This window comes from Scomber scombrus, chromosome 1 (genome assembly GCF_963691925.1).
Source record: "Scomber scombrus chromosome 1, fScoSco1.1, whole genome shotgun sequence".
In the NCBI taxonomy this organism is placed as follows: Eukaryota; Metazoa; Chordata; class Actinopteri; order Scombriformes; family Scombridae; genus Scomber; species Scomber scombrus.
This window is the reverse complement of record NC_084970.1, coordinates 34,281,445-34,308,944: the sequence shown is the minus strand read 5'-3', so window position 1 is coordinate 34,308,944 and position 27,500 is coordinate 34,281,445. Positions and strand designations below refer to the sequence as shown.

Here is a 27,500-nt window from a genome sequence, read left to right as displayed (position 1 = left end):
TTGTTTATTCTATCAGGCTGCAACACATTTTTTTCATGTTTGATTTACTTGTGATCATTTATGAATTAAAGCAGTTTGTTTTTGAAGCTGTAAAATATAAAAGAAATAAAGAAAATAGTCCAAAATCAAATATATTTGTTTTACAGTGATATAAAACAGAGAAAACAAGTAAATCCTCACAGATTTTTGGGCATTTTTACTTTATAAATGATAAATAATCCCTTTATTCATTTATTCTCTCAGGCTGCAACACATTGTTTTCATGATATATTTACTTGTTGATAATTTATGAATGAAAGCAGTTTGTTTTTGAAGCTGTAAAATATAAAAGAAATAGAGAAAATGTCTTTAAATGTCTGACTAACAGTCCAAAATCAAAGATATTTATTCTACAGTGTTATTAAACAGAGAAAAGAAGCAATTCCTCACAGGCTTTACTGTCTTAATTTTTTTAAATTTCAGCCCTAATTTCATCATTGCTGCTTGCTGCATTTACAGTTTATTGATTTCTTTGTGTTTTTTGTCTTGTTTCTCAGGACGCGTTCGTCCCCACGCAGAGCCAGGAGTCTCCTCAGCAGTCGGACAAGAAGAAGAAAGCGTCGTTATCTCAGTCTGCTCAGCTGGAGTCGGCTCCTTTCACTCTGCCTCTGCAGCTCTCTGCCAACACGGAGAGCGTCAGTCAGGCTCCAAAGACCTCCGAGGAGTCGAAGGAGGTGAAGGAGGTGGAGGAAGTGGAGGAGGTGGAGGACAGCCAGGCCACGCAGATAGAGGAGCTGGAGGAGGAGGAGCCGCCGTCGGTCGTCGACACCAGCGACTCGGCGATTTCACGCGGCGATCAGAAGAGCGAGAGCAACGGCGTCTCGGCAGAATCGTGCAAGAAGAAGACGGCAGCTTCGTCGAATGTACAAAACGTGAATGTAAAGGAGGGTAAGAGCTCGGCCGACATCGTCTCCTGCTCGCAACCCAAGTTTGACTCCTCCTCCTCCGATCTGACTGCTAACAGCTGCGTGGAGGAGACGCCAGCAGGAGCGACGCCAACGCCAAAACCGACGCCAACGCCAAAACCGACGCCAACGCCAAAACCGACGCCAACGGCAACACCGTGCAGCTTAGATTCACAGTCTGTCATCTCTCAGACGTCTGCTGCGGATGTTAAAGGAGGAGGAGGAGCAGTGAAGAGTCGCTCTGAATCATCACAACAGAAATGTGGAGCAGTGGGTAACAGTCAGGAGGAAGAGGAGGAGGAGGTGATGGAGGAGGAGGAAGGGGAGAGCACAGTCGGAGGTGAAGCTTCAGCAATCGGTCTGGTTCTCTCCCAGAGTCAGCTGTTATCACCCGAACCCATGGAGGAGGAAGAAGAGGAGGAGGAGGACAGCGTCGTCGTGGTTACAGAAAGCGAGAGAGACTCACAGCCCAAGACCGCCAACAGTTCGCAGCCAATCAGAGCGTCTCCCTCCACTAACGGCCACCAGTCGCGGGCTCTGGTGAAGGAGGCGCACGCGGCTCCTGATAGGCTCTCCCAGACTGAGAGGGCGGGGCCTGAAGCAGAAGGCCTCAAAGATAAAAGCCTGAGCGACAGTTCGGGAGGTAAGAAGGAAGACGGAGTAACTACCACTGCTTATTTTCTGGTCTTTGAATGCAACTAATTATCACTATTAATAACCAGTATGAGGGCAACCAGTCAAAATAAACAGAATTAGTCGTTTATGTCGGTTCTTAAAGGATTATTTCTAGTTAATTCAAACTTTGGTCTAATTTTTTTGTTATTTCTATCAGTGAAAAACACTAATAATAATAATAATAGTATTTAAAAATATTCACATTTTGGGGGCCGATGTTAATGTTATTAAAATAGTTACTGATGTTCTTTTGGAACCTGTTTAACGACTTTTTAATGCTGTGAAATACAGAGATTCAGGTGTTTGTTAACATTTTGTCTAATCTGATATTTTCTGTGAAGTTTGTGAAGTTGCAGAGTTTTAGGTTTTAGGTGTCAGATGTGTTTGTGACTTCCAATTATTCTTTTTCCTACCACAGAGATTTCTTTCCATTTCACTCTTCCTAAAGAAGGAGAGCTGATTGGTCCGGCCGTCGGAGCCACGCCCCCGCTCATCAACCAGCTGAAGCAGACGCTCAGACACAGCACTCCCATTGGTCGGTTCTTATGACGGACAAACTGAAGTCGCACCATTGATCTTTATTTAAATGATCTGATGTTAAAGTTTTTCTTTCCTTTTTTTAATATCCAGAGATTACCTCCTTCTCTGGAAAGTCAGATGGGGTGGGCGACGTGTCTACAGATGTGGCGATGGCGGCAAGCGACATTGTCGCTTCGGGGGAAAGCGGCGAGGACACGACAGATAAAGGAGACGGGAAGCTGAGTCTGAGGATGAAGCTGGTGACTCCAGTGGAAGAGGGCAGCTCGGAGCGCTTCAGCCTGCAGAGTAAGAGGGAGTGTAGGGTACAGGATTAGGGAAAACTTTCCATGGGAATTAACTGGAAATTTTGGGTAATTTATACCATCTGTCAACTGTATACAAACATAAATATAAACATTTAGTTTCGTCATAAACAGACATGCATGCAAACTAATACAATTTAATACATATATTCCCCGTTAATTCCCATATATTCCTGTTAATTCTCATATATTCCCCGTTAATTCCCATATATTCCCATTAATTCCTATATATTCCCGTTAATTCCCATATATTCCCGTTATATATTCCTGTTAATTCCCATATATTACGGTTAATTCCCATATATTCCCATATATTTCCGTTAATTCCCATATATCCCCATTATATATTCCCGTTATATATTCCCATTAATTCCCAATATATTACGGTTAATTCCCATATATTTTCGTTATATATTCCAGTTAATTCCCATATTTTCCCGTTAATTCCCATATATTCCCGTTAATTCCCATGGAAAGTTTCCAACTTTTCAAATTCCTGGAATGTTGCAACCCCTAAAGAGGACGGTATCCATGGAGACGATGCTGTGTCTATCATCACCCCTCCCCACTAATACATTTCTTCTTCTTCTTTCCAGAGCCGACACTATCAGAAGAGGACAGATCTGTCGTCAAGGTTACCACCGTTGCCAAGGCTGTAACCAGGTAACCAGGCTCTCCATCTTTATGCTCAATGACTGAATTCTGTTATAAGTGTGTTACTGCCTCACATTAAGCTCCTCTTCATCGTGAAGAGGAAGATGAATTACTTCATTTTAAATCATGATATTATTAATAACTACTACTTACCCAATTATAATAAAAAGAAGGGAAAAAAGTACAATTTAAAGAGCAAAAATTGGAAACATTTAAACATACAATTTAAAAACTAAAACACCCAATTATACTTTTTTTTTTTTTAGTACAGAAAATATAGAAATAGAGAAAAAAATAAAAAAGCTAGACTAAAATAGAGCATAAAATAAACATGATATATAAGATAAAATATGATACCAAAAAATACCCGTCAATAATAACTAACAGTAAGGCTATTTTTAAATGTTTCTTTAGATGCCAAATATATTTATTTTCTGCACTAAAGTCAAAAACCTTTAGAAATCTTATAGGGTATTAAGTTATATTTGAGTGTTTTTTAATGGCAATATAAACCATAAATGATGCTTTAAAAAAAAAAATACAATCCCATCATTTAATTAATGATGGGGTTGTTTTTAATGTTCTGGCTTTGTGGATGTAAAATTGACCTATTAAACAGGAGATAATACTTTTTCCTTCAATACTAATCATATGTGACGTTTTTGCTAAATACAATACAAACAGCAGCGTAACACAGCTGATGTTTTGTGTCCCAGCAGTCCGTCAGTGTTCAGTCGAGTCCGGCAGGTTCACAGACAACAGGAACCAGACGACGACAGCCAAGACAACTCTGCACCTGTCAGGTAAGAAAAACACTCACTGACCCCCGATCCCCCCCAAACCAAAGGAAGATATGAAGTATTCAGACTTTGGTGACCCCTCCTGTCCAAATTTAAAAGATGCTGCAATCATATAAAAATATTTTCCCTTTAAAAAAAAAAAAAAAAGTTTGTGTAGTTATGTTTACGTTCTTTATGTTCATGTGCCCGAGCTTCACACGTCCCTTTGACCTGTGGATGTATGAATAGCTTTCCCCTGTTGTAATGTATTTTAGTTTAGACAGAAATGGGTCTCTGTGTGTGTGTGTGTGTGTGTGTGTGTGTGTGTGTGTGTGTGTGTGTGTGTGTGTGTGTGTGTGTGTGTGTGTGTGTGTGTGTGTGTGTGTGTGTGTGTGTGTGTGTCCTACTTCTGGAGTCTGAAGGTGGGATGGGTGGTTATTTTTTGCAGCGTTGTCATGGGACACGCTGAGCAGAGGAGGTGAAGTTTTGTCCTTTTTTGACAAACTGAGGTCGTTGTTTTATCAAATGTCTTCTGCAGCTGAGTCGTCTCTTTCCATATTTCCTTCCTTCCTTCAATCTTTCCTTCCTTCCTTCCTTCCTTCCATATTTCCTTCCTTCCTCCTTTCCTTCCATCTTTCCTTCCTTCCTTCCTTCCATATTTCCTTCCTTCCTCCTTTCCTTCCATCTTTCCTTCCTTCCTTCCTTCCATATTTCCTTCCTTCCTTCAATCTTTCCTTCCTTCCTTCCTTCCATATTTCCTTCCTTCCATCTTTCCTTCCTTCCTTCCTTCTTTCCTTCCTTCCTTCCTTCTATCCTTTATCCTTCCTTCCATCTTCCCTCCCTTCCTTCCTTCCTTCTTTCCTTCAATCTTTCCTTCCTTCCTTCTTACCTTCCTTCCTTCCTTCCTTCCTTCCATCTTTCATCCATCCTTCCTTCCTTCCTTCCATCTTTCTTTCTTTCCTTCCCTCCTTCCTTCCTCCCTTCCTTCCTTCCTTCCTTCCTTCCTTCAATCTTTCCTTCCTTCCATATTTCCTTCCTTCCTTCAATCTTTCCTTCCTTCCATATTTCCTTCCTTCCTTCCATCCTTCTTTCCTTCCATCTTACCTTCCATCCTTCCTTCCTTCCTTCCTTCCTTCCTTCCGTCCTTCCTTCCTTCCTTCCTACCTTCCTTACTTCCTTCTTTCCTGCTTCACATTAAAAGCTAGTTTGGGCCATTAATTTTTAGATGTTGGTGTTAGAAGAGAGAGGCTGTGTTGTTTATCTGCTATTGGATTTTAGTTGTTGTTTACCTGCAGCATCACAACATCTGTGTCTTTTTTAAAACATCTGTGCAGGAGCGAGCTGTTCGCCTCTCCGCAGAAGAGCCAACACACTTCATCGCTGGGTTTCAACAGCCTCCCGAACAGCCAATCAGAGCCTTCGCAGCTGCAGCAGCAGGCGACACCGCAGCAGGAGAGCGCCAAGGATCTGTCGTCGTCCGCCGCCGTAGCAGAGCTTTCCGAGGAGAGGAGAGGACCGTCCGAACCCCCCGCAACCCCCAACAGGACGGACGGCAGGCAGAGGGCAACGTCCCAGCAGTCACACGACAACACCGTCACCTCCAGTCCGTCCAACAAGGTCCGTCATCACAGATCACACAGAAAGAAAGCAGCTGATTCACACATTAGAAAAGCTGAACCATCAACTATTGGATATGTTTTCCTTTTAAAATGACTTCAATTAATCAATTAATCAAATGTGGAAGGAGTTGCCGGTTCATTTTCTGTCAATAAATCGACTTATTGATCACGCTCATGATGAAAAAAAACGTTCCTGAAGATATGAGTCTTCATGTCGACAAGCATCCGTTTCATATAAAGTTGCAGCAAACTAACATAACTCAGCACATTTGCACAGTTTGTATTGTTAATTGGTGGAAGTGGAGTCAATTCAACACAGAAAACATCCCCAAAATAATAACAACCCAGACTTAATTTAATTTACGTTGCAGGAGAATTTTAAATTGAACTTGAAAAATAACAATAGGTTGCTTCAACACTTTAAAAAAAAAAACCCCCACTTTGAATAACTTATTTTAAAATATTGTATTTTACTTGATTTTATATATCATGCATTTTTTAGCTACTTTTACTATGTACTATTTTAAAATTGTTTCTATGTTTATTTTCCCTCACATATTATATTAATTTATTTTTTTCATTTTTTTCCGACATCGCTTTATGCTCCTTTTAGGCCTTTTTAATGTGAAGCGCTTGGGTTATGATATATAATATAATAAATATAACATTTAAAATAAAATAAATAAATAAGAGAAAGTTAAAAAAAATAAGAGAAAATTAAAGGTTTGGTTTGGTTAAAATAGATTAAAAGAGATAGTTTAAGAAAATTAGGTTAAAAAGACAAAAGAAACAGATACCAATAAGATTTAAGATCTATAATATAAAGAAAAATATTAAATAAGTATAGAAAATAAGTTAGAATTAAAGTAAAGAAAAAAAAAACTGGGTTGAAATATATCAATAAGACAAAAAGAAACAGAGACAAAGTATTTTTTAAGAGTTTTAAAAGTCTGAGAAGTTTTCTGTGATGTTTCCCTGTATTACTTTTGAGTTTGTGTTACTTTATAATAAAGTAACATTTGAAGTGATTTACTAGTCGTTGGCGTTTGGCAGCGTTTTAGAGGCTCATGTGTCCTCTGTGTCTCAGCTCCGTCAGCGGACTGTCTCCCAGCAGACCAGCTTCGACGCTCCGGGGTTTCGCTCCCCAGCCGGCAGGGTACGACACATTCAGGTGTTTTTAAAAGAAAAGGAGAATTAAAGCTTCTGTCTGTGTAGGAAGATTATCCGTGTCGACGCTCTTCATCTTCCTCTTCCTCTTCGTTTTTAAAAAAGGGTGAACCGGAGTCTCCGTCCTATAGAAGAGCCGCCGGCCCCGCCCATCGCAGACACGTTCGCACCATCCAGGAAGTCCGGACCACCGTCACGCGAATCATCACAGACGTTTATTATGAGGACGGGAAGGAGGTGGACCGCAAAGTCACCGAGGTAACAGCACATTTATTTCATATTTACTTTACTTTCTTTTGTCTTTTTGTTTCTGTCTGACATGTGAGATCAGTTTGGAGGCAAAGACAGTGTTGTTAGTAAAAGCAAAAATATTCCAAAACATCCGTCCTGTGCATATCCTGTCATTGTGCCTCTGTCTCCTCGTCTCCATAGTAACAGCCGGTTAATACCTGCCCTTCAAACCTATTATTTAAATTTATTTTAGCTAAATAATATAAATGCATTCTCTCCTCCCTGTATTTTGCACACTGGGTTTAAAACTGTTTTTTTTTTTTTAACATGGACCCCAGGAAGAGTAGCTGTTGCCTTGGTAACGGCTAATGGGGATCCAAATAAACTAAACTAAACTAAAACGCCCCATATTACATATTCATTATGGCAAACTTACTAAATGGACAGCACATATTATCTTTTTACACATTTGAAAGATGCAAGCCTCAGTGTTGCCCCGTTAGCTTGCACATTATTTGCTGGTTATGTTAAGTTTGCACACGTTTTAACACATGCAAACCTTTAGTAAATCAGGCCTTTATTCTTAGTAGATCACCCGTAAAATGCACGCTGACTAAATGCCCAATCTATTGCACTGTGCACGCAATTTAGTACCTTTTATTTGGGATCTTAGTAAATCAGGCCCTTAGAGTGGCCGGCCCTGCATGTGCTGCAGCCGTTGCTTTTAAACAATTAAACTTCTGTGATTTTACATAACAATAATGATAATGATACTTTGTGAGCTTACAAAGAAACTACAGCTCCCACTAGAATTTACTGGCATGACAGCAGCACAGTCTGTATATAAAGATGGAGTTAGTGAGGTGTTAAAATCACCTGCTGGTTTTTTACTGGAGCTGGTTTGAAGCCCAGAGTTGCTGCTTATGTTCAGCGCCATCTTTTCCATTCGGAGCCAGGAGCTTCCAAATAAGGAGTGAGGGGCGATGACTGAAGCTGAAGCTAAATCTTTGCACAAGATCACAATATGATCTACAGTTTAGCAGCAAGTTGTAAATTTACAGTCCATATTTTCATGTTTTTGATGCTCTCAGGAGAACGAGGAGCCGGTGGTGGACTGCCAGGTGTTGGACGGCGACATCTCTCCGTGCCGCACAGGCAGCAGCTCCATGACTTCGGGCGACCTCGGTGACATCAGCTCTCTGTCGTCCAAAGCCTCCAGCCGTCAATTCAGCTCGGGAGGAACCAGCAGCAGTAGCGCCGGTCTCACCCGGCCGGACTTCATCATGCCGTTCAGCCGAGGCGCCAAATCCATCAGGTGCTGCCGCCGCTCCTCCTCCTCCTCCTCCGTCACGGTCTCTGTGTTCCTCCTCCGTCCCGTCAGTCCGATCTCTGCTTTATCTGTCTGTGCTAGCTGCATGCTCAATCCTGTGTCTTTACTTCACCTTCTTCTTACTTCTTTGACTTTCTAACACTCTAATCTCTCAGTGAATCACTGATCCCTGCCTGCTTCAGGTGCAGGTTGCTCCTCAGGCACAGATCTGGGGTCACTACATTCCCCCCTCCCCGCTTTCGTTCAGTGAGAGGGAGGGGGGGGAAGCTTTCTGAGTGGCTCCAGATCAGTGCCTTCGCAACCTGACCGGCTCCGTTCGTCCCCCTCTGTGTGTCTGCAGTCCCAGGAGGGGAGGCGGGCACCAACAGAGGGGTCACAGGGGCCACAGGGGCCACAGGGGCCACAGGGCAGGGTCAGTGGTCACGATGGACAGCACTTACGGCACCTTCGGGTCCCGGGCTTTCATCCCGCTGAGTCCCAGAGGAAGGGCTAGAAGGGGGAGACCCCCGTCCCGCTCCTCCCCGTCCAGGTGAGTCCTCCCAGAGGCTCGCCCCCCCCCCCAACACTACCTGCAGGATCGCTCATAACACTTTTACTTTTCCTCTTTTCACTAATATTCCTGCATTTAACTCACCAAGAACTGCAACTAATGTTTAGTTCCAGTCGCGCTTTGTCTTTTTTCTCAATAAATCAATTAGTCATTTTCTTCCTTTTCTCTTTTAAAATATGATGCTGAAAGATACCCGTGAAGTTCCCAGAGTCCGACAGGAACACAATAATATCGTTTATCGTGATTATTTCTGAGACGATATATCATCCAATAGAAGTAGATATAGTGACAGATTCAGCATTTATATGAGCACTATTAAACTGTTTCCAATCATATTTCTTTAGTACATATTTATATTTCTGAGCTTAACACTGAATTTAAAGTCTGAACAGTTCATGATTGGAAGATTTAAGCATTAAGGATCCGTTCTAGTTATGTGACAATAAATGTTCTCCTCATGTTGGCCGCTGTCTGAACCCGCTCTCTCTCTTTAAGGGGAGGAGGTCCCGGCTCGCTGCACCGCCTCAGCGTTCACGGTCACCCTCACTCCTCCTCAGACGACGAGCACTACGCCCGCATGCTGCCGCCGCGCCTCCCCGTCAGCCCCACGGACGCCGAGCTCCACGGCCGCTCAGACTCCCTGCGCTCGTCGCCGGAGGAGGCGAGCTCGGCCGGCAGCAGCTTCGTGGGGCTGCGGGTGGTCGCCAAGTGGACGTCCAACGGGTATTTCTACTCGGGCCGCATCATAAAGGACGCGGGCGAGGGTCGGTTCCGCCTGCGGTTCGACGACGGCTACGAGTGCGAGGTGATGGGGAAAGATATCCTGCTGTGTGATCCCATTCCTCTGGAGACGGAGGTCACGGCTCTGCTGGAGGATGAATACTTCAGCATAGGTGAGCAGCGTAACTCATCTGCTGCTCTGAGATTTTAAAATGTCTAAAAAAGGTCAAAGGTCAAAGGTCAAAGGTCAGAGCTCCAGCAACACTTGTAGTATACAGAACAACTTTATTATTAGACTGATGTGTTTCAGCTTGCTGCCTTCATCTGGGTCCTCATAGAAACACATTACAAACATTTAAATAGTTAACCTTCGTGTCGTCCCCCCGGGTCAAATTGACCCCGTCTGTTTTGACTGTTCCTTCCTTCCTTCCTTCCTTCCTTCCTTCCTTCCTTCCTTCCTTCCTTCCTTCCTTCCTTCCTTCCTTCCATCTGTCCTTCTTCCCTCCCTCCTTCTCTCTTTCTTTCCTTACTCTCTCTTTCCTCCCTTCCTTCTGTCCTTCCTCCCTCCCTCCCTCCTTCTTTCCTTCCTTCCTTCCTTTCCTTTCTCTCTTCCTTTTTTCCTACCTCCCTCCTTCTCTATTTCTTTCCCTCCCCCTAGCTTCCTCCCTTCCTCTTTTCCTTTCTCCCTCCCTCCCTCCTTCTCTCTTTCTTCCTCCCTTCCTCCCTTCCTTCCTTCCTTCCTCCCTTTCTTCCTTCCTTCTTCCTTTCTTCCATCCTTCCTTCCTCCCTCCTTTCCTTCCTTCTTCCTCCCGTCCTTCCTTCCTCCCTCCCTTCCCTAGTTATTCCTCCCTTCTTTTCTTGACTCGAGGACAACAGGAGGGTTAAAAAGCAGAAAAACCTTAAAAAAAATACCCAAAAAAGCTTAAAGTTTTCTCAAATTTTGTAAAATTAGTGACAAAACCAAAGTGTTGCTAAAAGTGGATTATATTTATTCCACATTTTAGTTCACATGTATTTTCCTCTATATAAATCAGATTTTTATGAAAGAATACTGATTACACCAATTAACACTGGGTTGCATCACGTCATTGACCCGTGTGTGTCTGTGTGTGTCTGTGTGTGTGTGTGTGTGTGTGTGTGTGTGTGTGTGTGTGTGTGTGTGTGTGTGTGTGTGTGTGTGTGTGTGTGTGTGTGTGTGTGTGTGTGTGTGTGTGTGTGTGTGTGTGTGCGCAGGTGTTATAAAGGGCCATAAGACGGAGGGCCAGGATCTGTTCTACAGCGTGGAGAAGGACGGTCAGCGGCAGTGGCACAACAGGACCGCCGTCATCCTTTCTCTGGAGCAAGGCAACAAGCTGAGGGAGCAGCACAGCCTCGGACCTTACGAACCCTTAGCTCCGCTGGCCAAGGCCTCCGACATCAGCCTGGGTAAGAACACCACAATAAGAGGGGTTAGGGTTCGAATGGAGAGCTGAACTTCTTCTTTCTATGAAGGATGAGTAGGAGTAGTAACTTTGTGTTTTTTAGAGTGTCTCCTTTTACCGGGCTGAATTAAGGAAAAGTTGAAAATACTTTTATTGTGACGGTCCTAAATGGGATGCACGGTATTCGGCTGTACTGCGTTGTGTAGCATCTCATTTTTTTATCTATGCGAGTGCAATAATAAATAACAAATTAAGGAAATCTTGACATGAAACAACCAAAAAAACATAGTTTTTCTATAAAAAGTCAGACAATTGCATAATATGAGTGTCCAGATGTGTTTTTTGTCATAGAAGAAGCTGAAACCAGCTAATTTTATGTATATTTTTGCCTTAAAATATGACTGAACAGATATTCGGTTATCATTAGTTGTTCAGGGGAAATGTAAAGTCATTTTTATGTATTTAAGAAAAGACAAATAAAGGAAATCTTGACATGAAATGACCAAAAAAAACATAGTTTAGTCTATAAAAAGTCAGAAAATTGCATAATATGAGTGTCCAGATGTGTTTTTTTGTCATATAAGAAGCTGAAACCAGCAAATTTTATATATTTTTTTGCTTTAAAATATGACTGAACAGATATCCGGTCAGGGGAAACTAGTTTTTTATATATATAAGAAATGACAAATAAAGGAAATCTTTAATCTTTACAGGAAACGACCAAAAAAACGTTTCAATTTAATGAGGAAAAAAATATGCAGATTGATCAGTAATGAAAATAGTTGTTAGTAGCAGCTTAGATTCTTTTTTTTAATAACACCAACACATCCTGTAGTTATAAAAACATAGATAGTTATACTCTAACCCAGTACGGCTAGATTTACCCTAAAAAAAAATCATTAAGATCATTAATAATGTGGCTCCATCATCATCATCATCATCATCATCATCATCATCTTTGTTACAGATAACCTGGTGGAGGGGAAGAGGCGGCGTCGAGGCCCCCCCGCGGAGCAGAACACGCCCAACCGCGGCTCCTCCGCCTCCAACAGCCCTCGGACCCCCGGACCGTCCGGCAAGAGGAAGCTGATCGCCTCCGAGGAAGAGAGGATGCCGTCAAAGAGGGGGCGCAGGGGGGCGGGAGCTAGAGCCGGTACGGAGACGCGCTCGCCAAAACCATGACTGCATCATAACGGGCGGGGGAGGGGAGGAAGGGGAGGGGGGGGGTCAGTTTGCATGGCGGACTCTGCCTCATTTTAAACAGGAAATTCAACTTTTGGAGAATTTCTTGTTGTGATTTTTATTCTTTTAATTTTTTTTCTTCCTTAATGAAGCTTTTATGTATTTAAATCCATCATCAGAGCATTTTTAATAGTTACACACACTCTGTTTTAAATGCACTTTAATATAAAATATTTAACATTTTAATTAGTCTTCAGTATCTGTACTGACTTTGAGCTCTAATAGCACATTTTAAACTATTTAAAATGAGTTTTAAACATATTTTTTAACATTATTATTCGTGCTACTTTGAATATATGAAGTTTTTTTTTAATGAAATCAGTCTTGTGTTCTGTCTTAATGCACTGACATAAACATTACAGACCTGATGACGTAATGATTGTCATTATAAGGTGTGATTTATTTTTTGTACTGAGCATAACTTTGACAAACTGAGCTCCGTGTCTTCGGTGTTCGTCCTCTGCTGCTGCTGCTGCTGCTGAGTCCCGGTAATTAATGTCACGTCTGTCGCCTGTTGGTTCACAGGTGGAGGGAAGATGGGGGATTGAAGTGTTTCTGTAAAATCACGGGTGTTTGTCTGCTTTGGGATTCAGTTCAAATCAGCTGGTTTGTGTTTTTGATCGTTCACCCAAAAAAACAACATTTCACTCACTTGCTTTTTTAACCTCACAGATTTAAAGCAATAGTTTATCAAACCCCCCCAAAAACTATCTTAACAGCTAAATACGACTAGAGGTTGGTTGTCACATTCAGCAGATCTCGGTTGCAAAAAATCCCAGTTGGGGATGTTTGTCATATTCTCTTCAGGGTTGGTTGTCACATGTTGGCTTATAAACATCATATAGTGTGATGTACCTGGTTCAGGAGGGTCAAACTCATTCATTCAAGGGCCACATACAGACTGATTTGACCTCGTGGGGGTCGGATCATTAAAAAGAGGGAAGGAAGTAAGGAAGGAAGTAAAAAAAGATAGGAAGGAAAGAGGGAAGGAAGGAAAGAAAGGAAAAAAGATAGGAAGGAGGGTAGGAAGGAAAATAAGACAGGAAGGAAAGGAAGGAAGGAAAATAAGACAGGAAGGAAAGGAAGGAAGGAAAATAAGACAGGAGGGAAAGAGGGAAGGAAGGAAGGAAAGAAAGGAAAAGAAGGAAGGAAGGAAGGGGAAAAAAGGCAGGAAGGAAGGAAGAAAGGAAAATAAGACCGGAAGGAAAGAAAGATGGAAGAAAGGGAAAGAGGGAAGGAAGGAAGGACAATAAGACAGGAAGGAAACTGGGCCAGCTTGGAACCCTCGGCGGGCCGGTTCTTGCCCACGGTCCTCATGTTTGACCCCCCTGATCCGGTCCTTTCTTTCTTTCAACCCTCTAACCCTCTAACCCTCGTCAGGAAGACAAACAAGAGCCAGACTCCTCCAGATGTGAAGCTCAGAGCAGTCAGAGAGGTTAAACTGCACAATATTGTTATAGAAGGATAAGAAATGCAATTATAGGATAAACATTTGCAAGTGAGAAAATGTTTTTTATTTATTTGGATGAACTGATCCTTTAATTTAAAAGTATGTATTTTCTCCTTTTGACACACGTATGTATGTTATCTTATCGTCCGCAGGTCAGCGTGTCGGCGTCTGTAACACCTCCGGCAGCGGCACGGATCTCCCCGCTCAGTCATGTGACCTGCCGGAGACCCACGGCCCGCTGCCACAGAACACGTCTCTCTTCATGGGATTCGCCTTCATGCTGACGGCCTCGTCCGAGATCGACCGGCTGACCAACCGGCTCAGCGGCAGCGACGACGAGGACGGTGAGGAAGAGGAAGACGTGCACGCTAGCTGAATCGGCAGTTTCCTTTTTAATTATGTGAAATATTTCTCTTCTTTTTTTTGCAGATTATGTGCAGACGGGGCCGTATAACAAAGCGTACACAGAGTCCCAGCTGCAGGCAGGTGGAGGCTTCGTCCTGCCCGACTTCAATGAAGAACAAGTAAGAGAAATACACATGATTGATTATAAAATAAGATATTTATTTTATTAATCACACAATGGGATATCAAAATAGGAAAAGCATCAATAAAGAACAATAAATAAGTAGCAGCTTTATTGTCATTATATTGAGGGTCAGACAACAATATAATGAAATTTAGAAAGCACTCACACTGAGACATTAGAACATTTAACCCTCCTGTTGTCCTCCAGTCAAGGAAGGAAGGGAGGGAGGAAGGGAGGGAGGAAGGAAGGAAGGAAGGAAGGAGGGATGAAGGGAGGAAAGGAGGGAGGAAGAGAGGAAGAAGGAAGGAAGAAAGAAACAAAGAAGGAAAGGAGGAAGGTAAGAAGGTAGGAGGGAGGGGAGGAAAGAAGCAGGGAAGGGAGGAAGGAAGGAAAGGAAGAAGGAGGGAAGGGAGGGAGAAGGAAGGAAAGAAGGGAGGACGGACGGAGGAAAGAAGGAAGGAAAGAAGGTAGGAGTGAGGGGAGGAAAGAAGAAGGAGGGAGGTTGGGAGGGAGAAAGGAAAGGAGGAAGGTAGGGGGAGGAAAGAAAGAGAAGGAGGGAGGGAGGAAAGAAGGGAGGAAGGAAGGGAAGGAAGGAGGGAGGGAGGAAGGAAAGACAGAAGGAAGGAAGGAAGAAAGGGAGGAAAGAAGGAACAGTCAAAACAGACAGGGTCAATTTGACCCGGGAGGACGACACGAAGGTTAAGACAATTAAAAACAACTGAAGACATAAATACAACAATAACAATCTATAAGAGCAACGAAGTGCAATATGCAATATAAAAAGATTCAAACAGTAGCTGTGTGTGTGTGTGTGTGTGTGTGTGTGTGTGTGTGTGTGTGTGTGTGTGTGTGTGTGTGTGTGTGTGTGTGTGTGTGTGTGTGTGTGTGTGTGTGTGTATGTGTGTGTGTGTGTGTGTGTGTGTTGAGGGATCAAGCCGTGTTCATTAGTTTAACAGCTTGGGGGAAGAAGCTGTGTGTGACTGAATTGTCCTTTATCGTAAATAAAGAAGCAATATGAAGAATAGGAGATAAAAATAGTAACAGTCTGAACAAGAGGAATAAAGCAGGTTTATACTCAGCGCTCTTATCTGTGCATGTATTTTGGTGTTTTTCCCTTTTTATAGTGTAAAGCGGCCTATCAGAGCCTGCTCATCGCCGACCAGCACTGCCGCACCAGGAAGTACTTGCTGTGCCTGGCGAGCGGCGTTCCGTGTGTCTCGCACATCTGGGTACGAGACTGCTGCAGAGACAACAAGCTGCTGAACTACAGGAACTACCTGCTGCCCGCCGGCGTCGGGCCCAACGACGCCATCATAGAGTGGTGAGACGAAGATCCAACTTTTATTCTCAAGGCATTTAAGGCGGCACTTGATGGATTTTTTTTTAAGGTGGATTCAGACTCTGAGCCTCATGTGTGTTTACCTGAAAGTAAATCTGTTGCAACCATTAAAGAAACACAGAAGATTGTGATGCTGCATTTCATTTATCTACGAGGTTGGAAGTCGGAGATGGGAATGATGTCACATCCCGAGAAAACCAGTAACGCGTCCACAGATAGAAGATCTTAGATAATAATAATTATAATAAAGTGCCAATAATCTTCTGAGGTTGAGGTTGGTGAGATTCTTTTCATCCTCCGAGTCAGAAATCCGATTAAAAAAACACAAAAAAATGAAGAAAAAATACGTACTTTTTTTTCTAGTCCTCGCCTCAAGGAAAGGAGGAAGGAAGAAGAAAGGAAATGAGGGAGGGAAGGAGGAAGGACGAGGAAGAAGGGGGGGAAGAAGGAAGGAAAGGAGGGAGGAAGGAAGGAGGGAAGAAGGAAAGAAGAGAGGAAGAAGGAAGAAAAGCAGGAAGGAAGGAGGAAAGGAAGGAGGAAAGGAGGGAGGAAAAGGGAAGGAGGGAAGGAGGAAGGAAAGGAGGAAGGAAGAAGGAAGGAAAGGAGGGAGGAAGGAAAGGAGGGAGGGAAGGAGGAAGGACGGAAAAGAAGACAGAAAAGAGAAATGGAAGAAAGAGAGGATGATTTATCAACGAAGAACGACTGATCGATGTTTAAAGCAAACAGACTGAAACTCTGCCTGGATTGACAGAAAACCGAAAAGAAAGAGGAAAAAAAAGGTTACAGTTAGTGATGATGATGATGATGATGATGAAGATGATTAGCACTCATTAGTAAACTATTCCAGCTGAAATTTCCAACTGGGAACTCGGAAATTCTGACTTTCCAGTACACATGTGAATGCACCATAAAACTGCTTTGTTGCTGTTTTGGTGTAAAAAAGTTTTTTAAAAAGTAAAAAATAATTATTATAAGTTTTCCATAAATAAAACTCTTATCCTTTATTCCAAATGTATGAAAATAGAAATATATAAAATGTCTAAAAGCTTACAGAAACTATTATAGACAACAAAAATCACTCGTTTATAGCATATATGTCTAACTCTGGCCTCACTGTTATAATGATTTCGTTGTTTCTCCACTGATCAGGCATCCTCGCTGCAGTCCATTCAAAGCCTTGCGGATGCTGCTGGTGTTTGAGAAGCCGGTGGATCTCTGGACCCAGCTGATCACTATGGGTGGAGGCTCCTCCGTCCGACAGTTCCAGACAGACAAAGAAGCCTCGGGTACAAACTAAATATATCACGCTTGATCTTTGTTACTGACTGTCAGAGGAGGGAAGGGTCAGGGTTAGGTATCTGCACTTTATTTATTTTTCCTCCCTACATTTGAACACAAACATCTGGACTTTCTCCTCCTTGCATTGTCCAAACAGGCTCGTTACTTTCAACCTCGGTGACTTTATAAAAAGAAGACATGACGTGCAAATAAGTGATAGAAAACACACCGTGGAAATTCGACATGACACGCCAACTTTATTGACGAAATATCGACTTTAACCCTCCTGTTGTCCTCGAGTCAAGGAAGGAAGGAAGGAAGGAAAGAAAGATGGAAGGAAGGAAGGAAGGAGGGAGGGAAGGTAGGAAAGAAAGGAGCAAGGGAGGAAAGGAAATAAGGAAGGGAGGAAGGAAAGATGGATGGAAGGAAGGAAGGAAGGAAGGACAGATGGAAGGAAGGGAAAGAAGGGAGGAAAGGAAAGAAGGAAGGAAGGATGGACGGAAGGAAGGAAAGATGGAAGATGGAAGGAAGGACAGATGGATGGAAGGAAGGAAGGAGGGAGGGAGGGAAGGAAGGTAGGAAAGAAAGGAAGAAAAGGGAGAGGAAGGGAGGAAAGGAAAGAAGGAAGGGAGGAAGGAAGAAAAGGAGGGAGGAAGGATGGAAGGAAGAAGGAAGGAAAGGAGGGAGGGAGGGAAGGAAGGAAAAAAAGGAGGAGGGTGGAAGGAAAGGAAGGAAGGAAGGACAGACAGACGGAAGGAAGGAAGGGAGGAAAGAAGGAACAGTCAAAACAGACGGGGTCAATTTGACCCGGGAGGACGACACAAAGGTTAATCTCGACATGTCGATTTAAATGTCGACACGCTGAGATTAAAGTCGTCATGTTGAGTTTAAATCTCTTCGCGGAATTTTTTTTTTTTTTTTCTCTTGTGGCCCTAATACTCCGTCAAAATTTGTGCACAGTGACAGCTCTGATGAAGAGTTCTTATCTTATCTTATATCTCTTCTTTCCTGCTGCAGACGTTCCTGCCGGTAAATATGACGTCGTGGTGACAGACCATGCCTGTCCGCCATTGGTAGAGAAGAACGTGACGTCGCAGGAAGTCCCGCTGGTGTCTGCCGAGTGGCTCATCCAGAGTCTCATCTGCGGAGAGCGTCTGGGTTTCCACAGCAAGCCTCAGTATCGCCATGACTACTCCTCCATCAACACCACCACCACCACCACCACCACATCCTCCTCCACCTCTTCATAATCTGACTCCTCATGTGCAAAAAAAAAAAAAAAATGCCTTCGACTATATTAAATGTTCAGCATTAGTTCTGTTGCATGCCTCCGCTGTATATAACTTTATCCTGTCTGTTTTTAATGGGATAATAAATTGTGACCCTTGTTTCATTTTAATGGCTTTTCGAGTTTATTTTTCTCTCACACAGAATGATACAAGCAACATTTTAATATATTTACAGTTTATATACAAGGAGAAAGAGCTTTAGTTAAAGTGTCAGTCAGCCAAATTACTAAATATTAATACCTTTAATGTATCGAGTCATGCAGATTAGTTTAGGATTTATTTCTACCTCCAACCTCAAAGTGAAATAGGTTCCTTCATCATCCTCAAAATTCATTGATAGTAGTTTGTTAAAGTAGAAATATCCCAGCCAGGCAAGATTAACAGTTATTCCCGAATTATTCCCAGTTTTTATGAAGCAGCTTTCATAGAAAACTCTCCTGTTCTGAGCTTCATTTAGAAAGTGAGTCATTTACAGGCTTCATTGTAAACTAACTCATTTCTACCGAGGAAGTATTCAGATTATTTTATATGTCAGAGATTTAGAAGAAAAGTCACTTCTTGGTTTGGGATTATGAATTAAGAATCCTAATTTTGAGGAAATGGGTCAAAATTTACAGCAGAAAGAGGAAAGTTTCATCAAATTTAACATGTATAAAATGTGGCTTTTAACATTAAATCATTTCCTCTCACTTAGCAGAAACGATGTCCAGAGGGAAGATTCATAAAGCAAGATTACGAGTTATATCAGGATTATTTCAGTATTGGAGATTGTAAACAGTTAACTCTCAAACTAATAACAAAACTAATTTCTACAAAGGAAATATTCATATTTTCAGATGACGTTTTATGTCATAAAACTATTTTATCTTATAGCAGAAAGAGGAAAGTTTCACCAAATTTGACACGTATAAAATGTGACTTTTAGCATTAAATCATTTCCTCACTTAGCAGAAACAATGAGGGATGTTTTATGAACATTACTAGTAAAATCAGAGTTATTTCATTACACTGGACTCTCTGGAAATCCACTTTTAAGAAGCAGAAACTCCATTAATTTAAATTTATAATGTGGATATTTACAGACTTCATTGTAAACAATTATCTCTAAAACTAATAATATTCCTGCTTTCAGATTACTTTTTATGTCATAAATTTAGAGGAAATGTTACTTCTAGCTGCGGATTAGGAGTAAAGCTTTAAAATTTGGGGGGAAAGGATCAAACCCCTTCTTTATCTTATAGCGGGTAGAGGACAGTTTCACCAAATTTGACACGTATAAAATGTGACTTTTAGCTTTAAATCATTTCCTCTCACTTAGCAGAAACAAAGACAAATATTACTAGTTATATCAGAGTTATTTCAGTATTGGAGACTTTCAGGAAATCCACTTTTAAAAAGCAGCTTTCCTCACAGAAACTCTCCTGTTCTAAGCTTAATTTACAAAGTGGAGCATTTACTGACTTAGTTGTTATTTGAACCAATTTCTACCAAAGAAATAGTCCCGTTAAAGCCGGTTCTGCTTGTGCAAAATGTACTTTATCAGTGCTGCGAGCGACACAAACAAACTGTATCTCAGGTAATAGATATAAAACCTAAAACTATCTGTTTGACTCGACATCACTGAGAAAATATGTTCTAGTAATTTGGCTGAACTCACCCTTTAAAAGGATAATTTAAGACAGGCATGCCGCACTTATCGGTGTTTTAACAACACCAAAGAAGCGAAGGATGAGACCAGACGGGAGTGTCGGGAGTTCAACGTAGACGGATCCATCTTCACACCTGATTCCTTCCTGTTCGTCTCAAACACTGCAAAGAAAGATTTTAGTTTAACTGTAGAACATTTTAATCATTAATGTCAAATATCATGATAATAATAAAAGGAGATCACATAGAAGAGACTGAAATGCTCCCAATTTCAGTCAGAAACTAATAAATGACTTCAGTATTTATTATAGTCTGAAGTCTGTCAAACAGCAATATAGTGTCTAGAGGAGGGGTGTCAAACATGCAGTCCGTGGGCCAAAACCGGCCCGCCGAGGGGTCAAATCCAGCCCACTTTCCTTCCTGTCTTTTTTTCCTTTCTTCTTTCCTTCCTCCCTTCCCTCCTCCTTCCCCTCTTTCCTTCCTTCTTTTCCTTCCATCCTTCACATAATTTATGCAGAGACAAGATGCTCAGATCATTTACATTATACAATTTTATTCTTCAACACTTTAGTTTGCACTCCTTAATGTTACGTCCACTGTGTTTAACCCTCTAACACTGTTAATGAGAATAAAAATCAAGCTTCTTTCTTTTGACTTTTGTAAATTGATATGATGATTTATGTCAGGGGTGTCAAACATGCGGCCTGTGGGCCAGAACAGGCCCGCCGAGGGGTCCAATATGGCCCACTTTCCTTCCTGTCTTTTTTCCCTTCTTTCCTTCTTTCCATCTATCTTTCCTGTCTTCTTTTCCTTCCTTCCTTTCCTTCCTGTCTTCTTTTCCTTCCATCTTTCCTTCCTCCTTTCTTTCCCTTCCTCCTTCTTTCATTCCTTCCATCTATCCTTCCTGTCTCCCCTGTCTTCCTTCCTTCCTTCCTTCCTTCTTTTTAATGATCTGGCCCACATGAGACCAGTTTGGACTGTGTGACCTGAAATGAGTTTAACACCCCTGGTCTAAGGGTTTAAATAACATAATAATGATACATTTCCTTGAGTGAAATTAAATAAACTAGTAGCTATCTTTGTTTGAAGGGAGGCTCACAGACTGATTTATATCATTAGACATAAAACAAATCACAGAAATTCACTAATTACGTCTTTAAACTAGGAGGTTATGAGTAACGAGCAGAGAGGTTTTGGCGCTGCGTCCTACCTGCCCAGCGTTCCTCCTGCCTGGGTGTAATACTTGTTGTAGTCCAGTCGCAGTAACAGCTGAGCAAGATCAGAGTTGATCTGATGGTTTCTGACGCTCGACAGGATTTTAAACAGTAAGGAGGACTGACGCCTGAAGCCCTGAAAATGTAACACAGACTTTAGTATTAAAACAAACTTCTATTTTCATTCAACATTTAATGAAGAGAACTGGTTAAGGTTAGTCCACCTTAACCAGGAGGTCCAGCTGAGCGGTTCCTCTGTCGTCCAGCGTCGCCACGCCTTGACTGACCAGCAAGCAGAAGTTAAGACACAGCTCCAGGATCTCGTTCAGACAGTGGAAGACCTGAGAGGAGGAACAATTTAGTAAAGCTGATGTATGTGTAACCTTAACATACGTAAAATCCATTGTTGATTTTAAATTGGACAAACACATAAATTCAGTTGTGACCAGGCGGGGAGTTCGGTCCTCCGAATTGATGCCAACGCGGAAGTAACTTAAAACTGCATTCTATCAAAAGGCCACCAGGGGGCGACCGTTTTGGTCCTCAAAAGGACTTCCGTCTCTATACAAGTCAATGGAGAATTCACCAACTTCTCACTTGATTTCTAACCTCAGTAAACGTTTTCAAAATGTGTTTATGGTCTCAATCGCTAGTTTAAAGCCTTCTTCAATGCAGTATGATGTTCATTTGTGAAATTTTGGCCTCCCTGATTTTATATGTGACGATAAAGCAGGGTATGCATTAGGGCGTGGCTACGTCATGATTGACAGGTTGATTGGTTCACAGGTTCAGGAGGGCGCCTCATGCTCCTCCTGATGCCCATATAAGTAGAATCCGTGTTTTTATTTTTTCCCAGCATGCACTGGAAATTTTCAAGATGGCGCTGCTCGATCCGAAACTATTCGCTCCAAGCAGCAGTCCACAAACCAATGGGTGACGTCACAGATGTTACGTCCATTTTATATACAGTCTATGGTTGCGAAGTCTAGCTTTTTTCAACTAACAAAAGGTCAAGTCCTGCCTGTCTTCTAATGATTTGAAAGAGTCCTCCATGCTTTTATTTCGTCTTGTCTTCAACTACTGTAATGCCCTTATGTTGGTGTTAACCAGAACTTCCTCTCACGATTACAGATGGTCCAAAATGCAGCAGCTCGTCTTTTAACAGGACTGAGAGCACTCCCCCCATCTTGATTCGATTTTTACAGTCTCGATCTTAAATGAAAGCTAATTTATAAACACGGTTTGGCTCGTTGGGTTTCGTACCGGCTTCAGGAGGATGAAGGACTGAGCCAGCAGGTTGCTGAGGAAATGATCGTGAGCCAGTCGGATGCTCTCGAAGTCTCTGGTGGAGTTGATGAGCTGGAGCAGCTGAGATGAACTGAGACTCCAGAACGTCAACCTGCAGACAGACGACAGGAAAACAACTCGCTCCGTTAAATATGAGCCTCGTGGACACAAGCAGAGAGGAAACGGTGATACACGAGGGAGAGGAAATCGAGTTATACAGCGCTGACAAAAGGATGAATTCTTTAAAATAAGAGTTCCCTACTTCCTACTTTTTGCCAGCAGGTTGACAGCTTCATGTAGGTTATAAAAATGTATCAGTGTTCAAATAAAGTGTTACAATAAAGTTAAATTAACATAAGGAGGAAGGAAGAAGAAGGAAGGAAGGGAGGAAGGAAATATGGAAGGGAGGAAGGAAATATGGAAGGATGAAGGAAAAGAAGACAGGAAGAAAAGATGGAGGGAAGGAAAGAGGAAGAAGGAAGAAAGGGAGGAAGGAAAGAAGGGAAGGAAAAGAAGACAGAAGGATAGATGGAAGGAAGGGAAGAAGGAAGGAAGGAAGGGAGGAAGGAAGGAAGGAAGGGAGGAAGGAAGGAGCAGAGGAAGCGAGGAAGGAAATATGGCAGGAAGGAAAGAGAGAAAGAAGGAAGGAAGGAAGGAAGGAAAAGAAGACAAAAAGATGGATAGAGGAAGAAAAAGAAAGAAGGAAGGAAGAAAAGAGGGAAAGATGGAAGAAAGGAAAAAGGAAAGAAGGAAGGAATAGAACACAGGAGGGAAAGATGGAAAGAAAGAACGGAGGAAGAAGAAAAGAAGGAAGAAAGGGAAAAAGGAAAGAAGGAAGGAAAGAAGACAGGATCCTTCCTTTCCGGATTGGACCCCTAACAGATGATTTCTTTGTTCCCTTAGAAACTTCTTTGCTTGTGAGATGAGCTGATGTCACTCTGCTGTCTCCTTATTGTACATTAATAAACTTTTACCTGTAAGTAATACTGCAGGTTGTCGATCAAGAAAGCCATGTGGTTGCGTAGCCTCCACTTCACTGCGTCGGTCTGGCTGGACTTCAGGTGTTTCCTCTGCATCTGTAAAGCCCAGCAGTGCTGCAGCTGTGACTGCACCGCCGCACGCTCAGCAGGTACCTGAACACAACGTTGTACCTGAAGACACAGGAGGAGAGGAGAGGAATCAACGATGAAATAGAAGAATAAAAAGCTGCAATAGAAGAGAGAGAGAGAGACGAGTGGATACGGACTTCTCCAGGACAGCAGGGGTGCAAGAGGATGTGCAGCGGCCATTGAACTTTGTAGGTGAGGCCGAGAGCCGCCCAGCCGGTGGGAGGGATCTCACGAGGGGAAGTGTCTTGTGGAGGAGTGGCTCCGTCTCTGGGGCCCGTCGTCTCTGGAAATAAACACCCAAAAAAACACCACAGCATGATCACCATAACCAGTGAATCAGTTGATCACAGAGATGAAGAAGGATAAGGATGAATTAGGATGCTTCACAGAGTCAGATAATTCTCTTTTACAGAGTTTTTAAAGGAGGATTCACATGAAAAAGGTTCAAGTTAGAAGATATTTGCTTTAAATTATATAGGAAAGGAAAAAATACTGAAATTTTTGTCAAGATGTCAAGATGAAGCTCTTCAGTGACAAATAAATGATGCATCCTTCTTTTAACCTTCCTGTTGTCCTCAGGTCAAGGAAGGACAGGAAGGAAGAAAGGAATGAAGGAAGGAAGGAAGGAGGAAAGAAGGAAGGAAGGAATGAGGAAGGAAAGGAGTAAGGAGGGAGGAGGAAGAAAAAGGAAGGAAGTAAAGAGAGAAGGAAGAGAGGAAGGAAATGAGGAAGGATGTGAGGAAAGAAGGAATGGAGGAAGGAAAGGTTGAAGGAGGGACAGGAGGAAGGAAGAAGGAAGGAAAGAAGGAAGGAAGGAAGGAAGGAAGGAAGGAAGGAAGGAAGGAAGGAATGAGGAAGGAAAGGAGTAGGGAGGGAGGGAGAGAGGAAAGAGGAAGGAAGTAAGGAGAGAAGGAAGAAGGAAGGAAATGAGGAAGGAAGGAAGGAAGTGAGGAAAGAAGGAACAGAGGAAGGAAAGGGTTGAAGGAGGGACAGAAGAAGGAAGGAAGGAAGGAAGGAAGGAAGAAGGGAGGAAAGGAAGTAAGGAAGGAAGGAAGGAAAGGAGTAAGGATGTAGGAGGGAGGAAAAGTGGAAGGAAGTAAGGAGAGAAGGAAGGAAGGAAGGAAGTGAGGAAGTGAGGAAAGAAGTATGGAAGGAGGAGGGAGCAAAGAAAGAGGGAACGAGGGGAAGAACGAAGGAAAAATTAAAGAAAGAGGGAGGAAGGAAGGAAAGAAGGAAGGAAGGAAGAAAGAACAGTCAAAGAGATGAGGTCAATTTGACCCGGGAGGACAACAGGAGGGTTAATGATGTGAACTGTGAACTGCTCTCTTAATTTTAAAGCAGTTCTATCATAGAAACACTAGATGGCGCTAAACACTTAAATAAAGGTTTTCTCCTTAAATCACCCCAACAGATTTATTATTAACATTATTATTCATGAACAGGTGAGCTTTGATCTCAGCAGCGGCGAACCTTTGCTGTCTTTTCCCTGGTAGTCGACGGTGAGGTGCAGCAGAGGAAGGAGGTTGTCGTCGTCCAGTAACACTTTATGAGCCGCCTGCTGAAACGCCACATTTACATCTGTCAACATAGAAAAAAGCACATGATATTAATTATGCATTCAGTCAACACACTAGTCAGTGAGGTCTGACAGGAAACGCTAAGCAGGGGGATTTTCTTTCTTTTTTTTGCTACATAACTGCTTAAATATGTCCAAAAAAACTGTATATGCTGCTGCACAAAAAGGCTTAACCTTTGTGTCGTCCTCTCCGGGTCTGTTTTGACTGTTCCTTCCTTCCTTCCTTCCTTCCTTCCTTCCTTCCTTCGTTCTGTCCTTCTTCCCTCCCTCCTTTTCTCTTTCTTTCCTCCTCTCTCTGTCCTCCTTCCTTCTTTCCTTCCTCTCTCTTTCTTCCTTACTTCTTTCCTTCCTCCATCCCCCTTTCTTCCTTCCTTCCTCCCTCCCTCCTTCTTTCCTTCCTTCCTTCCCTTCCCTCCTTCTCTCTTTCTTTCCTCCCCCCAGCTTCTTTCCTTCCCTCCTCCCTTCCTCTTTTCCTTTCTCCCTCCCTCCCTCCCTCCTTCTCTCTTTCTTTCCTCCCCCCTTTCTTTCTTCCTTCCTTCCTTCCTCCCTCCTTTCCTTCCTTCTTCCTCACTTCCTCCCTCTTTTCCTTCCTTCTTCATTTCTTCCATCCTTCTTCCTCCCTCCTTTCCTTCCTTCTTCCTCTCTCCCTCCCTTCCTTCCTTGACTCAAAGACAACAGGAGGCTTAAACACAATCTGACCCTTACACACACTCCCATTTACTCCACTTTCTTCTTTTTAAGAGCAGCTAATGTGTGGAGAAAGTGGACAATAAAACCAGATAATGAAAAAAACATCATTAAAATTTAAATTCTCTCTTAATGCTTTATTAATATGGTATCATTCATACAGATAAATGCATCTAATAACGCTTTTCCGTTGCTTTGTGGGTTTAAAATCCCAGAATATGCAGTAATCTTTGTTCCTAAATGAATGTGCTTTGTCTTACATTAATAAATGCACACTGAAGCACATGCTGAGTGTTTTGGAGATGATAAAGCCATAAATAAATCTGCAGCTGTTCCATATTAATAAAGTTTATGTCGCCTCCACAGTACAGTAACATTAGCATAAAGACGTTGGTGTTAAGTTTGCTGCACACAGCTGACAGGCTGTCTGGAAAACTGTGATTCAAATAAAAACACTGTGCAAAAAATCATGCATCAGTACCTTTGAAACTTCTTTAAATTATTTTTTAGCTTATATTTATAACGTCTTAATGCTCCATACTGCATCAGCAAGTCCATTAGAGTCTGTAAAGATGTTTTTTTTAAAGAGATAACAGCAACATTTGTGTTCACAGATAAGATATAAACCAACTAAACTAATAAACGTCTGTCTTATTAGAAGGGATTTTCTTCTGAATGTGGTTACTTGGGAATTAAATCAAATAAAACACATGCAAACAAGGTACGATCATTGCCAGTTTCTAAGTAAATACACAATTTTAAGCTTTGGAAACGTATTGATCTTCCATTATGTAAAGCTCATGTTTAAATGTGTAAATGGACTCGCTCCTCGGCCTTTGTGCAAATCAAATCCTGTTTAATTCAGCAACAAACACTGTGCTCATGTCTATATTTATGTGTATTTTATTGCACTGTGCACCATGTTTTACTTTGCTTCTCTTCGGTTTTTTATCCTTTGCTATATTGTGTGTATTGTACGGGTTTATTTGGTTTGACCTCCTTTATTTTTAACTCATCAGGTATAAACTCTGTCATACTTGCATCAGACAGTTGTTTCAGCCTGTTTATGTTTATTTATATCTGTCCCTATTACTAAAATCAACATATAAGGCCATGAATCACTAATGGGCAAAATCTATATGAAAATAAATGATACTAGGATAGTTATGTCAGTAATATAAACACTAAATAAATAAAAAAGTAGCTTAACCCCCTGTTGTCCTCGAGTCAAGGAAGGAAGGGAGGGGGGGAGGAAGGAAGGAAAGGAGGGAAGAAGGAAGGAAGGAAAGGAGGAAGGAAGGTAGGGAGGAAGGAAAGAAGGAAGGAGGGAGGAAAGGAGGGAGGAAGGAAAGAAAGGAGGAAAAGGAAGGAAGGGAGGGAGGAAGGAAGGAAAGGAGGGAGGAAGGAAGGAAAGGAGGAGGAAAGGAGGAAGGAAGGGAGGGAGGAAGGAAGGAAAGGACGGAGGAAGGAAGGAAGGAATGAAGGAAAGGAGGGAGGAAGAGAGGAAGGAAGGAGGGAAGAAGGAAGGAGAGAAGGAATGAAGGAAGAAAAGGAGGGAAGGAAAGAAGGAAGGAAGGAGGAAGGAAGGAAGGTAGGACGGAGGGAGGGAGGAAAAAAGGAAGGAGGGAGGGAGGGAGAAAGGAGAAGAGGAATGAAGGAAGGAAGAAATGAAGGAAGGAGGCAAGGAAAGAAGGAGGGAGGGAGGAAGGAAGGAAGAAAGAAAGGGGGATGGTGGCAGGAAAGAAGGAGGGAAGAAAGGCGGGGTGGTGGCAGGAAAGAAGGAACAGTCAAACAGACGGGGTCAGTTTGACCCGAGAGGACGACACAAAGGTTAAATGAAACCACATCATTGATCTTTGTGTTGTTCTCAGTCACATTTGGATGTGCAGACTTTACCGTGTTCGGTGACGGCTGTCGGCGG

At 42.3% G+C, this 27,500-nt stretch overlaps 2 protein-coding genes across 2 annotated transcripts in view; one reads left to right on the top strand and one right to left on the bottom strand.

Moving 5' to 3' along the window:
• tp53bp1 (tumor protein p53 binding protein, 1) overlaps window positions 1-18,064 on the top strand; it is a 28,480-nt gene extending 10,416 nt beyond the window's left edge. Inside the window, exons 11-29 of the mRNA XM_062435751.1 lie at window positions 537-713; window positions 747-1,587; window positions 2,038-2,154; window positions 2,250-2,444; window positions 3,058-3,124; window positions 3,835-3,918; window positions 5,229-5,511; window positions 6,601-6,669; window positions 6,786-6,938; window positions 8,003-8,226; window positions 8,582-8,770; window positions 9,287-9,684; window positions 10,745-10,936; window positions 11,900-12,085; window positions 13,777-13,968; window positions 14,054-14,148; window positions 15,278-15,474; window positions 16,642-16,778; window positions 17,788-18,064. Coding sequence (XP_062291735.1) covers window positions 537-713; window positions 747-1,587; window positions 2,038-2,154; window positions 2,250-2,444; window positions 3,058-3,124; window positions 3,835-3,918; window positions 5,229-5,511; window positions 6,601-6,669; window positions 6,786-6,938; window positions 8,003-8,226; window positions 8,582-8,770; window positions 9,287-9,684; window positions 10,745-10,936; window positions 11,900-12,085; window positions 13,777-13,968; window positions 14,054-14,148; window positions 15,278-15,474; window positions 16,642-16,778; window positions 17,788-18,020 — 4,029 coding nt within the window. The 3' untranslated portion in view covers window positions 18,021-18,064. The remainder of the gene's footprint in view (window positions 1-536; window positions 714-746; window positions 1,588-2,037; window positions 2,155-2,249; window positions 2,445-3,057; window positions 3,125-3,834; window positions 3,919-5,228; window positions 5,512-6,600; window positions 6,670-6,785; window positions 6,939-8,002; window positions 8,227-8,581; window positions 8,771-9,286; window positions 9,685-10,744; window positions 10,937-11,899; window positions 12,086-13,776; window positions 13,969-14,053; window positions 14,149-15,277; window positions 15,475-16,641; window positions 16,779-17,787) is intronic.
• A 127-nt stretch (window positions 18,065-18,191) lies between these two features.
• Window positions 18,192-27,500, bottom strand: tubgcp4 (tubulin gamma complex component 4; the record flags this gene model as incomplete). Its single annotated transcript, XM_062419321.1, is given in 11 exon segments — window positions 18,192-19,868; window positions 20,917-21,056; window positions 21,145-21,261; window positions 22,184-22,294; window positions 22,296-22,319; window positions 23,182-23,318; window positions 23,321-23,358; window positions 23,454-23,473; window positions 23,475-23,599; window positions 24,787-24,894; window positions 27,476-27,500. Coding segments are annotated over 11 exon segments (852 nt in total), but the record flags the coding sequence as incomplete, so codon positions are not given.